The sequence below is a fragment of the Myxine glutinosa genome, chromosome 1 (assembly GCF_964187855.1).
Source record: "Myxine glutinosa chromosome 1, kmMyxGlut1.1, whole genome shotgun sequence".
Taxonomy (NCBI): Eukaryota; Metazoa; Chordata; class Myxini; order Myxiniformes; family Myxinidae; genus Myxine; species Myxine glutinosa.
Genome location: NC_136261.1, coordinates 421253694 through 421269816, shown reverse-complemented (window position 1 = coordinate 421269816; position 16123 = coordinate 421253694). Strand labels below are relative to the sequence as shown.

General features: G+C 43.5%; 1 protein-coding gene across 1 annotated transcript in view; it reads right to left on the bottom strand.

Moving 5' to 3' along the window:
* Positions 1–15865, bottom strand: part of LOC137413745 (E3 ubiquitin/ISG15 ligase TRIM25-like) — a 40783-nt gene extending 24918 nt beyond the window's left edge. The window contains exons 1-3 of the mRNA XM_068099181.2: positions 15844–15865; positions 12102–12761; positions 9242–9337 (exon numbers count right to left, since the gene is read on the bottom strand). Of these exons, the coding sequence (XP_067955282.2) occupies positions 9242–9337; positions 12102–12716 (711 nt within the window). The 5' untranslated portion in view covers positions 12717–12761; positions 15844–15865. The remainder of the gene's footprint in view (positions 1–9241; positions 9338–12101; positions 12762–15843) is intronic.
* Positions 15866–16123: the final 258 nt, after the last annotated feature.

The window sequence follows — 16123 nt, the reverse complement described above, 5'->3', positions numbered from 1 at the left end:
CTTATTTGATACTTTCGTTGAGGAGGATAGTATGACCTCGGTGGGGATACCAGTTAGCAAATAATGTATATATGTATGTATGTATGTATGTATGTATGTATGTATATATATATATATATATATATATATATATATATATATATATATATATATATATATATATATATATATATATCTATATATATAAATATATATATATATCGATATATATATATATATATATATATCGATATATATATATATATATATATCGATATATATATATATATATATATATATATATATATATATATATATATATATATATATATATATATATGTGTGTCGGATTGGGACTTAGAACTTGGGACTCAGAAGACTCAGAGAAAGGAGCAACGGATATATTTATTAGAACTCGTTTACACAAGCTTGAGGACAGCAAGATGTCGCATGAAGCTCACAAGAAATGACCAACACTACAACAGGATGCTCTGAAATAATTCGATTAAAACTTGCTTTATATAAGGAATATCAGGGGTGGGTTTAGCTCACAAGATACAGAGACAGAATGGGCTCATTGGGTCCCACCATTAGTCCCATCCTGTTGTTCAGTTAGTTAGAGGAAGCTCATCCAAGGCCACTCATGGGTTAGCTTTAGATAAGGAGATGGTCAGCCATATGTGGCAACATGTTTACTACTTTCTGTATAGAGACCTTGGTTGGGAAAGTACAAAGGGAGGGGACACTCATAAATGTGTCAACCCACAGGATATAGGCAAAGTCAAGAGGGAGGCTGAGAGATAACAGCAGCAACCAAGGCTAGGAAGGGGAACAAGAGATTGTGCCCACACAGGGCAAGAGCTCACAAGCACAGAACTCCTTATTAGGATATTACACATCCTCAATGCACAAGAAAGGACTAAGTATTATAAAAGAGTACAGCAATCAGTCAAAACAAAACAGATAATTGGTTATACTTGGTAATTGGTAAAGCAGCAAGGATCACAAAGGGGGAGGGGCATAACAGCTCCCTACATATATATATATCGATATATATATATCGATATATATATATCGATATATATATATCGATATATATATATCGATATATATATATCGATATATATATATATCGATATATATATATATCGATATATATATATATCGATATATATATATATATATATAATATATATTTATATATATATATATATATATATACACAGTGGTACCTCGGCTTACGAGTGCCCCAACGTACGAGTTTTTCGGATACGAGCCGTCGCTCGGGCGGTTTGTTGCTTTGGGATACGAGCCGAGATCCGATGTACGAGCTCAAAAAATTTATTTTTTTGAATTTTCCGGTTGTGGCTTCCGGTTCCGGTCACGCGGTTATCTTGCCGTGAAAGCATCTCTGCTTGGATATAAAACACGCAATCGTCGAAATACATGAGCGAGGAATCTCCTTGCTCCAGCCGGTGACGTCATCGGCGGGGATCCCCGCCTCCAGAGTGGCTGGTCACGTGACCGCCAAGCGTGTCGCACGTGCGGGTATAATGAGCTACACCTGTGGATCACGTGACCACGGAAGCACGCCTCGCTTGAGAGGCATGGCTTTCGGTTTGCGTTTTGCTTTATAAGGCGCGATAAATGGGCTTTTGAGTGTTAGCGGTTCATGGCGTTGACGGTTCATGGCGGTTCATGACGGTTCATGGCGTTGACGGTCAAAAACCCATTACATCAATTTTACCAGGCACTGTACAGTAAGTACAGTGGACACCAAATGCACGGTGGAAGGCTAGAAGTAGAGATCGTCCAAGACAAGTGAGAATAAGCCATACTTTGGAGGAGATGACGTCATTCGCTGGTCCGATAACCAAAGATGTGGTATAAAAAACCAGGTGAGCTAACAATGCAGCAATGAAGGAATTCGGCCAAGGCACCGGCACACAACGACCTACCTACATCGAAAGACTCAATGCCAATGGTGACAGAAGCCAAGACGGCCGGCTTAAACACCGCCGAAAGACCACGGTGTACCAACTTACGATGCAGAACATCTTGCACTTAATATGATGACAACAAGGTGCCATCCTCTGACGTACCATTACAGGTACAGGTACAGTACACTGTGAGCACAGAGCAAAAGTTCACTGAAACCGAGATTAAGAAAAAAGAAAAAACACCTCGTGGTCCGTGCTCGATATCCGAGTTTCAATCTTTTCAAACACATGATGCTCTCGGTCACGGTATCTCCTGCGAGCTGCTTCTCCTTCAACCACACAAACAACAACTTCTCCATATCTTCATGGATAGAGGTCCGGAGCTTTGAAATAATCGTAACGCCCTTGGCTGGCGTTATAGCCTTTATGGACTCCTTCTGCTTCAAAATCGTACATATCGTAGAAGGAGTACGATCGTACTGCCTCGCCAAGTCGACAACACGCACACCTCACCTGGCATGCTCTTCTCCTCTGCTTAATAAACCAGTTTATTTCTTTACATTCTCTTGTATTATGTACAGTATATACGAGGTCGTGCTTGTTTATACATTATTTGTTATTTATAAAGTACATTTTTGTTATTTAAAAGCACCTAACAAAAAAAATTGGTGTTTTTTTTTGAGGCTGGAACGGATTAATAGCATTTCAATGCATTTGAATGGGAAAATTTGCTTTGACTTACGAGCGATTTGGCTTACGAGCTCCGTCACGGAACGGATTAAACTCGTAAGCCGAGGTACCACTGTATATATATATATATATATATATATATCGATATATATATATATATATATATATATATATATATATATATATATATATATATATATATATATCGATATATATATATATATATATATATATATATATATATATATATATATATATATATATATATATATATATATCGATATAGATATATATATCGATATATATATATATATATATATATATATATATATATATATATATATATATATATATATATATATATATATATATATATATATATATAGTATACAGAGTCGAGGCTTGTGAAAGAGCTAACATTTTTCAAACACACAAATCAAAGAAACAAGCAAACAAAGTATATAAAAAGGGGAGCGGTCGACAAGATGGGGAGAGAAGGGGAGGAAGCACACAAACACAACATTTGAGAGCAGGGACATCGGGAGATGTGTGGGAGGGAGAGGGCCTGGGGGGGGCGGGGGCAGGATAGGTATAAAACATAAGGACACCAAGGACTTCCAGGAAAGAAGTCGGCACCTCAAAAAGTGGATTTGGGGTGAAATTAGCGGGGGTAGAAAATATCAAGGTTTTGGATTGGGGAAGATAAGATATGGTGGTGAACAGCCGTTTTAAAGACCTGGAGGGAGGAGTGGGATTGAAGTGCGTGAGTGAGTTTGTTCCAGAGGTGGGAGAAAAGAGGAATGAAGGAGTGAAGGTGAGCAGGGAGTCTTGATTTTGGCAGTTTAACCATAAGAGGGTTGCAGGCAGATCTTGTGCGACCTGTAGGAATATTTTGAGGACAGAGCCCAGAGATGGCTGGGGGAGCAAGGCCGGAGAGGAGTCAGTAGAAGACGGAAAGACAACCAACCTGCCTGCGGTGAGTAAGTGAAAGGCCCTCGGAGATAGCGTCATCTCGGGAGTTTCCAATGATTCTGAATGCTTTGATTTCAACAGCGTGTAGACGAGCTAGGTGTGAGGCAGGAGCACCAGCCCAGAGGGGAGAGCAGTACTCCATTGAGCTGCGGACGAAAGCCTTGTATGTGGTGAGGAGCTCAGGTGTGCCAAGGAAGGACTTCGCACGACGGAGGATGCCCAGTCGGCGACTGGCTTTGGAGGCCAGCTTGGAAATGTGGTTTTCCAGGAATGATCATGGCAGATAGTGAGACCCAAAAGCTGAGTGACAGAACTTCTTGGAGAGGATTATTCAGAAAGTAGATGGGAGGTTTGTCAGTCGGTCTTTTCGGGGAGACATCGTAAGAGTGTGAGATTTGTCAGGATTGAAAGACATGTTCCACTTGTTTGCCCTGTCTGTGATTTTGTCCAGGTCTGCAGAGAGTGAGGAGGCTGCAGACTGCCGATCTGAGGGATGAGGAATGGAGCGGCAGAGAGTGGAGTCATCAGCAAAAAGATAGAGAGGATTTTCAAGAGAGTCAGAGAGATCATTGATGAAGACCAGAAAAAGCACAGGGCCCAGAACACTGCCTTGGGGAACTCCAGCCTGAACAGGAAGAGGAGATGAGAGAAACCCATTCAGGGCCACACGTTGACTACGACTAGAGAGGAAGTCTGCCAGCCATGCGTGGAGATTTCCATGGATACCAAAGGAGAAGAGTTTGGTGAGCAGAGCGGGGGGCCAGACCGTTTCGAAGGCACATGATATGTCGAGGGAGACAGCTCTAATTTCCTGTTTGGCATTGAGGACCTCCATCTATTGTTGAGACAGCAGAAGCAGCATGTCCAGAGTAGAGTGACCTGGTCTAAAACCAAATTGATGATCAGAGATCAAGCCATTGGAGAAGAGGAAAGATTTCATATCCGAAGCAATGATGGATTCCATGACTTTGCTGATAATTGGGAGAAGGCTGATTGGTCTGTCGTTGCTAGGATCTGTTTTTGCACATTTTTTGTGCAAAGCAGTGATGTTGGCTGATTTCCAAGCAGATGGCAATTGACCTTGAGCAAAAGAGAGCGTGAAGAGAACAGAGAGAGGGAGTGAAAGAGCAGAAGAACAGGATTTTAGGACCCATGGGCTGATGCCGTCAGGTCCAGTTGCAGAATCAGAGTCGAGGGTTGACAGAAACTTTTCCACCTTGCGGGAGGAAAGGACATAGAGTCCAGGAGCAGCTGGGTATGACTGGGTACAGAGAGGGATGGGTTTGAGACACAAGATTTAGAGGCAAACACAGAGTTGAGGCATTCAGCTTTTTCACGTGCGGAGTCAGCTGTGTAGCCGTTTGAGATAAGGGAGGGGATGGAGGGGGAACAAACACCAGAAACAGATTTGACCAGATGCCACCAGGATTTGGAAGAGGGAGACAGATAAGAGAGTTCGGTCTTGAGAATGGAGAGATATTGTTTCCTGGCTCTCCTGAGGGTGGACACACACTTGTTTCGGGCTTTGTGAAAGGAAATGAGATTTCCTTCCATTGGATTGGCTTTCCAGGAGACGAAGGCAAGTTGTTTCTGGGCAACAGCCTCACAAGATTCCGTGTACCATGGACGGGAGGAAGGGTATGACAACTGAAGACGAGATCGGATAAATCTGTGCATGAGAGAGAGCAATTTACTTTGGAAGAATTCCCAGGATGAGTTGATGTCAGAGGTGGTAGAGATGGGAGACCAGTCCAGATGATTGATGGCTGCTTGAAGATCGTGCCAGTTGGCCTGAGTGAAATGCCAGACTCGTCGACGCTGAGCAGGCTCCCTGAGAATGGTTAGAGAGATGTCCACTTTAACAAGCACATGATCAAATGAGCCGATTGGAGCAGAAGAAGAGCAGCAGACATTTTCAGGGAAGTTAGTCACAACCAAGTCCAGAAGAGAAGATGCTCCGTTGTTTGAGAGCCGGGTCGGGAAATCGACAGATTGTGTCAGTCCCAGTGAGTCGCAGAAGTCCTTTGCTGAGTAGCCATGGCTGGTGAGAGCGGTACCCACACCCAGCCACCTGGCATGGTGACAATTGAAATCACCACATATGAGGAAGAGAGAGTTGGGATGAGTAGATAGAAGTTGGTCCATATTATCAGACAGCGAGATGTAGATGGAGTCATCACTGTTTGGTGGACGGTACAACACACATATGAACAAGAGGTGGGAGCGAAGGGGAAGCCGTAGCCAGAGGTATTCCTGGGGGTCAGGTGGAGAGAGTGCAGTGCAGGGCGAGTGAGGAAGAGAGTTTTTGATAAAGATAGCAACCCCACCTCCAGGAGGAGGCTCAGGTCTATCATACCGGAGGAGGGAGTAACCCGGGAGAGATACTAAGGAATCAGAGACATCATGAAGGAGGAAAGTTTCTGTTTAGCAGATCACGTCTGGTTTGTCAGAAGCAACCTGTATGGAGAGATCAGTTAAGTTTGAACGAAGGCTCCGGATGTTTGAGGTCCATACCGTTAATGAAGAGGAAGGGGGAGCATCGGATACAGAACAGGGGTGAGGAGGGGTAGGGTAAGATGTGGAAGAGGTGGAAGAGGTGGAAGAGGTCGGGAGAGCTGTTGAAGGTGTGTCAGAGATTTCAGAATAGCTCGGAGAAAGGGAAGGATGGGGCGGACAAAAGGTTTGATGGTGATTGGGTGAGGCAAAATGAGGTGTTATTTGAGGAGGGGGAAGAGCGAGGCAGAAGTTTTGGGGAGATGGAGGTGAGAGTTGGAAGGGGGAAGAAGCGGGGAGGACGCTTTGAGGAGGGGGAGTGAGAGGGGGGAAATTGAGAAGAAATGAGGGTGGGGAGATTTGAAGGGGAGGGGGGAGGGGGAGTCTTTGAGGGGAGGAGTGTGGGGGGAGTTTAGGAGGGAAGGGACAAGGGGAGGGGTTTGAAAGGGATGGGATATGGGGGAGATTTGGAGGGGAGGGGTGAGGGGGGAGTCTTTGAGGGGAGGAGTGTGGGGGGAGTTTAGGAGGGAAGGGGCAAGGGGGAGATTTGAAAGGGCTGGGTGATGGGGAGGATTTGGAGGGGAGGGGCAAGGCGGAAGATTTGAAAGGGATGGGTGATGGGGAAGATTTGGCGGGGAGGGGTGATGGGGAAGATTTGGAGGGGAGGGGTTATGGGGAAGATTTGGAGGAGAGGGGTGAGATTGGATTTTAGAAAGTGTACGATTAATGGGAAACGAACATTTATTGCAAAATGAGTTTCTTGTGACCTTCGAGTCAAAAATACGTTTAAGGACCCTGGAGGGAGGATGGAGTGCAGGATAGTTTAGGGAATGTAGAAAAGAGGCACTGTAAGAGATGGAATTTTTGGGGGGGATGAATAGATTTGGTGGGCAAGTCGAAAGCTACCTTTTAAAGAAGAAGAAGAAAATGGTGTTATAATATACGACGGAATACAGAACTTGAGGGGAAAGTGTAAACATTTTAAAGTTTAACAGTGAAAACTATCTGGGGGAAATGGGGGAGAAACACGTGGTCGAAGAATGAACGAACGTATAAGAACGAATAAACGAATGAGAACAACAAATAAGAACAGAGAAGGAAATGTTTTTTTTTGTTTGTTTGTTTTTTTGTTGGGATTTTAAACAAAGAAGTAGGCTATGGGGTGAAAAGACTGGGAAAACAGAGAACAAAAGTTATTGGAGCACAAACGACGAACCGCTGAGAGAAAAACAAAGCCTCAAGGTTGGACACTGTGCAAGGCCTCAAAAGACACGACACGAATTAACACGATTTTCTATACAGGTATGAAAGATTTGCACCGAAAATCTTCCTCGGGACACACTATACGTACAACACCATAAAATAAATACAGTTATAACGAAAATACAATTGGGAACAATTACTTAACTTCGATTTCGATTGACAGCGTGGAGAGCTGCGAATAAATTAAACCTCACCAGCAAGACCAGAAGCGGAGGCATTGAGACACTGCTTTGTTTATTTTATGTTTAGAGATACAATGAACCAACCATACATCGCTTCAATCTAGAAACCTTGCAATAACGACAAAAGGATTGCAGTGTTATGATTATATTTACTATATTATTAGTATTAATGCTATTATTATTATTCTTATTATTATTATTAAGAAAACAATACTGCTGTATAATAATAATCTTACTATAATTCACCAAATGTCCGTCCATCTGTTTGAAGGTACCGCAAAAACGGCTGAACCGATCGCAACAAAATTTTGGGTGGGTAATCCTGAGACCCCTTGGAGTAAAATAGGCTATATTGTTTTTCCAATTTTCCCCCAATTTTCCAGTTTTTTCAAACACGATGGAATAATATTTACCGATATGAACAATGATGTGGCTTTTGTTGAAATTCTACATAAGAGGAGAGAGTAGATCGACTCCTGATGAACTCTTCCTATATAAACATGCGGTTCCAAAGTTACTTGGCAGCGTGTGAAAAGCGACTGAGAAACAGGTGAGGCGGCCGCTTCTATGTTAGATTTGGCACGCACTCTTCACACATAAACGTGCGACTGAGAAAGACGTGTAGCGGCCACTTCCGTTTTGCAGAATTCAATCTTTTTTTCAAAATGGGCGCCATGTACTGTTTAGATTTTGACGATTTGTGTGTGATATGATTCAACGGATGTTTATATGAATCGTTTAAAATAAAATAAAAGCCTTCAATTTCTGATATTTTGCCTTTTCATTTGGGCTTCCCAATTGAAGCCCCGCCCTTAGGGCGGGTCCCGTTGCTAGTAATAATAATGCAATAATATAAGCTAAAAGGCTAAATTACAGTCAATTTACAAATACTGCATTTTGATAACAATAATAACATCAGATGCAGCAAGGTGCACACAGTCCATGCTGGCATGGGAGGGAGGGTGCACCTCGCCGGCACCGACACCATCAGAGGATCGGTCACTGCATAACCAAGTAGGCCTCAGAGGCAGAACCCAGCACCGAACCGTACAATGCAGGGGGCTCAAGGTGTCTGGACAGTCATGATGAATTCATATTGAAGCATTGGAACTCCACCATTTGCTAAATTTAAATATAAATTAAAATAAACTAAAAACCAAACTGCAACACGTTTCAATGATATGTTCGGCCTGAACGAAATTGGAGTCAAAATGTGTGAGGAGTTAGCCACGTACCGCCGTAATGACTTCAGACGTAATCACTTCACCTTTTCATGTGACCAGATCCTCAGCTCTAATTGGTATACGTTTGAGGGGACATACATACATACATACATATGGACGGGCAAACACTGTTCTATACGGCTTTGCTCTATGGGCTACGCCATAAAAATTAAAAGTCACAGAAGGGAGAGAGAGAAAGAGAAGAAGACAGAGAAGGAGAAGAGTAACAACATTTGATGTTTGTAACTCGACTCGTGGTCTGTAAAATGAGACTTTCACCTGTTGAACCCAAAAATACCATCAGTTTATCTTTTGAATTTCAATCCGTACTTGTGCCAAGTTTGGTTAAAACCCCTTCAGTGGTTCTCCAGTTATCGTTGGAAAAAAAATAAAAAAAACCTTGATAACTGACGCACACACGGAAGGAAGAAAGGACAGCAGGAAGGACATCATCGTACACCCCTTCACAAAACAACGATGACTTATTGGTGATTCCCACCTCTGTTTGCGCTTCCTCTTCCTGAACATGCCGTAGTTGGGATGCAACGCTTTCCATTGACTGTGACACATGAGGATACTTTGCAGCCAAAACACCCTGCACAGAATAAAGAAACAACAGAAGTGAAGAATCGTGAACCGGTGGTGGATTAAAAAGGAACATCCTGCACAAAATTATATAAATACTAGCAGAGGTAACCACACCTTGTGTGGAAGGAATTCAGAAGATACAAGATGATTTGTAAAACGGGCTAACACCGGGTGGTGCTATATGATACACATTTACATCTAGAGAATTGGTGTCTTCCCCCACCCCCCGCCCCCCACCCTGAAACCCCTAACCTGTAGGTTTGAAAATGTTTTCTTGCATCTCCATTTGCCAAGAGGATTTGTATGCAATATTATGGGGTTACTACCGGTTGGGCCGATTCTTTTGGTGGACAAACAGACAGAAAATACAACTATATATAGAGATGGAATATACATTTGTGATAAGGAGCACAGTTAATGTGATGGGAATTTTATTAAAATTTTAAAATCATCTCTTCTCTTTAACTCTAGAGCTGTACGAGAAAAAGTCCCAGGATGACATTAATCACTAAAACTGTTTCTCAGCTGTCTTGACATTAGATGGCTGGGGAGGGTGCCATGGGGGACTGACAGTTATTTCCCCCATGCCCCATTCTGCAGATGGAATTTGAAAAATATGATATGTTAAAATTATATGAAAGAGAGAAGTCGGATCAGCGACATTACCTCGTGTTCAACAGAAGCAAAACCCCCTTTTCAGCCTCTTACAGGGGATAGATCCGGATGAGGAGCACAATCCCACGAGACCTTACTGTCGCGTTCCCGGGGTGAGCACCCCTAGGGACGGATAGCCGATTGAGCTTTTACTCCAAAGCGTTCAATCTAATGGCGGTGTGAATACGCGCGGGGGATGAGGGCAGTGATGGGTAACGAAGCTCTTACCTTCATGGGTCCCACTGGACGTCTTTGAACCTGTGATAATCAACTCAAACCCGACACGGAATTATAATGCAAAAATACTGGCTTTATTGAAAGAAATGTCGGTAACAAAACAATGCATGGTAAAACTAAAATTCTAATTGAGGGACCCTCCATATGGACTCATATACAGACAAGGGGAATGATAAAATACCAAGAGAACAATGACCACAGTGTGGTCACCAGCTGCAACGTGTAGAATCATGAGGATATCTGTTGCAATAATGCGCGCATGCACATTGTGTATCATGTATGTGCATGCGCTGTTCAAAAAGGTACCTCAACAACAACAACAACAACAACAACAACAACAACAACAACAACAACAACGTGGTCCTCTCCTGGAGCTGCTCGTCGCAGCAAAAAATAATTAATGTTTCTGCCAGCACTCAGCTCTGGTCTCGACGAGCACTTTGGGAGCTTGGTGGTCGTTGAAGCTTGAAGGCACCCCATGGGAAGCGCACAAGATGGCGGTGGCACCCCGCCCTCAGTAGCCACCGGCACAAGGCAAGCAGATAGCATGACCTCCTTCGGCTCGCTCGTGGCCCCTTCCGCCTCAGAAGAACAACACAGCTGCCAAAAACTCCTCCCTTTCACTTGCAAAGCTCCCAAAAGGCACCCATAAGGCTTTCAGCGATCTCCTCACAGGTGACCACACAGGTAAAACGTGACCGCCTACGATGAAAGCCAGGACCAAGAGAGGGACAAATGTCTGGACCCCGTTCTTTCGTTCTCAAGGTTCTGATGTCATCGCAATGACATCTCTGCCTGCTCCCATCAGCGAGTCCCTCTCATCACTCGACAATACCAGACCAATCACTGCTCTTCAGGGTGTGGCCTCACGGACCTGCCTGCTTGATGTTGTGATGTGGCCGCTGACAGCGCCAGCGGTATTGTTTAATGTCCTGTTCCAGTTGGTTTTCATTTACTGTTTATATTAGGTGTAGCGTATGTTTTTAGTGCGTCATAAGGAACAAGGGGAAAAGTACAGAGGCCATTTACATACAGGGAATTTACCATTAATCCCTAACTAATTAACATAACCACACCCCTTATCATGGGAACAAAGATAAACTCTTACACGACATAGGGTTCAACGGCTCCCTACTTATGGTACATGGGGTTTCTTCTTCTTCATTGCGACACACGGAGCATGGTAATCTATACAATTCTACCTGGCCCTATGGTATTTCATTGCCCTGTGGTATGGCATTTCTAGATAACCCTATAAGCGTAACATTACTTTCCAGGGCCTACTTACTGGAACCTTTCCAGTGGATACATTTAATGCTCCGGATATGCGGTTTAACCACAGGGCAGGCTTATCTGAGATTCTAGCAACAGGCCCTGATGCGTTGAACCAAATTTGGTCCATAATCGTTGAGGTAGTTGTGGAGATGTTTTCGTGAAAATGATGGATTTGGGAGGGGCCCATGGCCCCCTTTCCAGGTGAGATTTCCCAAAAGGAGCACAACCTAAGGTTAGGGCATGGTCCAGATGCCTCTTGGCAAGTTTGGTCGGGATCTGTCGCATGGTTTCTGAGAAGATGATTTTTAAATAAAATACCAATATTTAAGGCAGAACCTTTTTACCTCCTTTAAAGGGGCACTCATACAGATGGTGAGCACAATGGGTGGGACCTTGCTGGCCTGATAAATCGTTACAAATTAGATCCATAATTGGTTGGGTAGTTTGTGAGGAGATATTTTAGTCAAAGGTTGATGGACGTACATATATACACACGGACGGACGGCTGGGCACCTGGACACATTCTATGAGCTAATTTCACGGAAATAACCAAAATAGTATAGATATAACACATGCAATAACTATTTTTTCACTGATTTACTCACCTTCAGTTCAGCATGAGCAATCTCCAAAGCAACAACGTCGTGCTCCCGATGTTGTCCACCTGTGCACGTGATGCACATCAAGCTCCCATCATCCTTACAATAGAGTTGGATTGGCTTTCTGTGCTCAATGCATCTTAGTTCCTCAATCTTCACTCCAGGATCCACCAGTTTGTGCCCTTTCTGTTTATGAGGCTTCAGGTGTTTCGCACAGCAGAGGATCTCACAAGGTACACACCTCTTGGCTGCCTCTCGATTACAAACCTCACAGAAACTCTCAATGCCCCCTGATTTCATTCCTTCCTTAACATTCACATCACTATGTTCTGTATCTCGGACCTCCAATCCAAACTTTCCCCTTTTCAACTTCATATTTTCTACCAAGTTGGCAATGATCACATTCTTCTTGAGCTTTGGTTTTTGTGGAAAAACCTCACGGCAATTTGGACAAACACAACCTGTGTCTTCTTCCCCGTTTTCCCAGGATTTCTCTATACACACACGACAAAACGAGTGCCCACATGGCAAACCAACGGGCTCCTTGTAGAGATCAAAGCACACTGGGCATGTGAGTTCATTCAAAATAACTCCAATATCAGAAGAAGAAGAAGAAGCCATTTCCTTGGGGTGAGAGAAGAGTGTGAAGCAGGGTTGAATTGAAACCTGCAAATGGAGATTGAAAATTAGAAATATTTAAGTAATGGAAGAGCAAGTATATATATATATATAAATAAATAATTAATGTAGCATGCTGAAATTACAACGCTCTCATTGCAATATGGAATGTGTTGACAAATTTCTCCTGTCACCGCTAATCTTCCCCAGATAGTCTTGTTTATTGAACTGCATTATTTATTGCAAATAATTTGTCGGATGTAATCGATAACTTTGTATTTACTGTGATCCCGTGTGTTGTGTTGAATGGGTGAATCCATCATTTGTCGGGATTTCCCTTGCGTATTCACATAAAGAACAATCCCCGAGTATTAACATTCGGAATAATCATTCAAGGTATTAAATGAAATTACAAACTGGATAAGAAGATCATCAGAAGGTGCACTCGATAATCACAAACAGGTAACACAACAGAGTGCCAGGTGTCTCATGACAATGTACTCCTGTCGAAAAACACATAAACAGAGATTATAATGAGATTTCATGAGTGAAACATCTGATCCATCACTCAATGGGAGTTTTAGTAAAACGAAGTTCGAAGGGTTCACCTGGTATCATCACTTCCGGTTCCAGTCTCTGAGCTGTGGATGTGCGATTTTCACCTCTGCCAACTTCCTCAAAGATAAGTCTTTCCCGGTCGTTTTCGTTGTTTGTTTTGGTGTATAACTAGTATAACTAGTATAACTAGTCCCATTCCTCCCTCCGGGTCTGCAAAACAGGTGTTCACCGCCATCTCTTATCTTCCCCCATCCGAAACCTTGATCTTTTCTACCCCCGTTAACCTACCTCAAATAGACCTCCTTCAAATTCCGTGTTTTTTTTCCCTAAAATCCCTGCAGTGTCCATCTTGTTTATCCCATGTACGTTTACCGGATTCGAAACATTAACCGATTCAAACGTTTACCAGATTCTAACCTTTAACCGATTCAAACGTTTACCGGATTCGAAACTTTACCCAATTCAACCATTTACCGGATTTGAACCATTGACCGATTCAAACCTTTACCCGATTCGAACCTTTAACCGATTCAAACGTTTACCAGATTCGAACCTTTAACCGATTCAAACGTTTACCGGATTTGAACCATTGACCGATTCAAACCTTTACCCGATTCGAACCTTTAACCGATTCAAACGTTTACCAGATTCGAACCATTACCCAATTCAACCGTTTACTGGATTTGAACCATTGACCGATTCAAACCTTTACCTGATTCGAACCTTTAACCGATTCGAACGTTTACCGGATTCGAACCATTACCCAATTCAACAGTTTACCGGATTCGAACCATTACCCAATTCAACCGTTTACCGGATTCGATCCATTGACCGATTCAAACGTTTACCGGATTCGAACCTTTACACGATTCATACGTTTCCCAGATTCGAACCTTTAGCTTATTCAAACGTTTACGGATTCGAACCTTTAGCTTATTCAAAGGTTTACCGAAATCGAACCTTTAACAGATTCAAACGTTTACCCGATTCAAACGTTTATCCGATTCAAACGTTTACCCGATTCAAACGTTTACCCGATTCAAACCTTTACCGGACTCGAACATTTAACAGATTCAAACGTTTATTGGATTCCAACCTTTACCCGATTCGAACCTTTAACCGATTCGAACCTTTAACCGATTCGAACCTTTAACCGATTCAAACCTTTAACCGATTCAAACCTTTAACCGATTCGAACCTTTAACCGATTCGAACCTTTAACCGATTCGAACCTTTAATCGATTCGAACCTTTAACCGATTCAAACCTTTAACAGATTCAAACGTTTATTGGAATCGAACCTTTAACCGATTCGAACCTTTAACCGATTCGAACCTTTAACCGATTCAAACCTTTAACCTCGCACCCAGCCCTCCCTCTCTCTTCCACAAATCTCCCGATATTCCTGTTTTCCACTGTTATTGTACTTCCCCCTCACCCCTCTCGCTCCCTTTATTATATGTTCCATATGTTAGCATGTTAACATGAGCCTCGACTTGGTATCTCTCTATAATTCCAGTAATCTCTGTGTGTCTGTGACCGCTGTTTCTCGACAACCACCGGTCTGATCTAATCGAAACTTGCCAGCTATATTGCTGGGGACCTGAGATGTGCTTTTCAAGGTTTCATATTAATCGGACAAGTGGTGACCAAGTCATGGCCATTTATTTAGCAAACACATACATAGAGCGCCGCCTTGTGGTCACCCCTCCCCCTCCCCTCCAACTTGGACCACGTGCGTAATGGCGTTCTGCGCCGTCTTGTGGTCGCCCCTCCCCCCTCCTCGGACCACGTGCGTAATGGCGTTCTGCGCCGCCTTGTGGTCACCCCTCCCCCTCCTCGCCACCTTGGACTACGTGCGTACATCGGCAGAACGCAACCTCGACTGCAGGTGTCCAGTGTCGGTTTTGGAGAGAGATTGGGGATTTTGAAGGGGGCCTATTGTTATCTCTCTATAATTCCAGTAATTGTAAACACGATGCCCCAATCCATTCGTCGTTTACGAGAGCGAAGGAAGGAAACTGCGCGTCGTGCTCGCGCCATGGAATCTGAGGAAGCACGAGCTGCGGAATCTGAGGAAGCACGAGCTGCTCGCCTGGCACGCGACGCTACGCACGTGACGAGGCGTCGTGCAGCTGAAACGGATTTTTTGCACGTACGCCCACGCACGTTCGGTCATGCACGTACGGCCACGCACTAGTATAAATAAAATCGTCCGTGTCCCACACCAGCGTCTCCACCATGTTTCGTCTGTGTCCCACACCAGCGTCTCCACCATGTTTCGGCCGTATCCGTCCACAACTCTTTCAGATATATTGTTCACAAATAGATAAACAGACATGAAAACAAAACCTCCATCGATCTAACGGTGGTGAAACTAATGAACCTGGAACTCTGTGGTTCCTCTGAGGCCCTAAAACTGACGTCATCCTGCCGAACCACACGGGTCTTCCCGATCGCACTCTCCACACACTCCTTCATTACCAGAGTGAAACAAACACGATCATTGTACAACATTTCAACATTAATAACTTGATAACTTCTTAACCCGGGTACGAGTACGGCCACGTTACCTCTCCTGCTGATGAAGATTTTGAATCGGGTGAAAACTCCCGCGAACTGAGGTCATAGGGGGTGGAGCCTCGTTCAGTGACGTGTTGAACAACGTGATGACGCAGCCTCGTAGAATGAACGTGTGAACTCCCGCACATTCAAGTCTCCCAGCAGGGCACGTGTAGTGATAGTGATTATTTTAATAACATAAGCTGGATTTTTCAACTTGCTTTTCACCCTCAGTTTGTTTTCTTGCGAATGAATAACCGAATGAGGGACCATTCCGCGGGGGTTTAAACT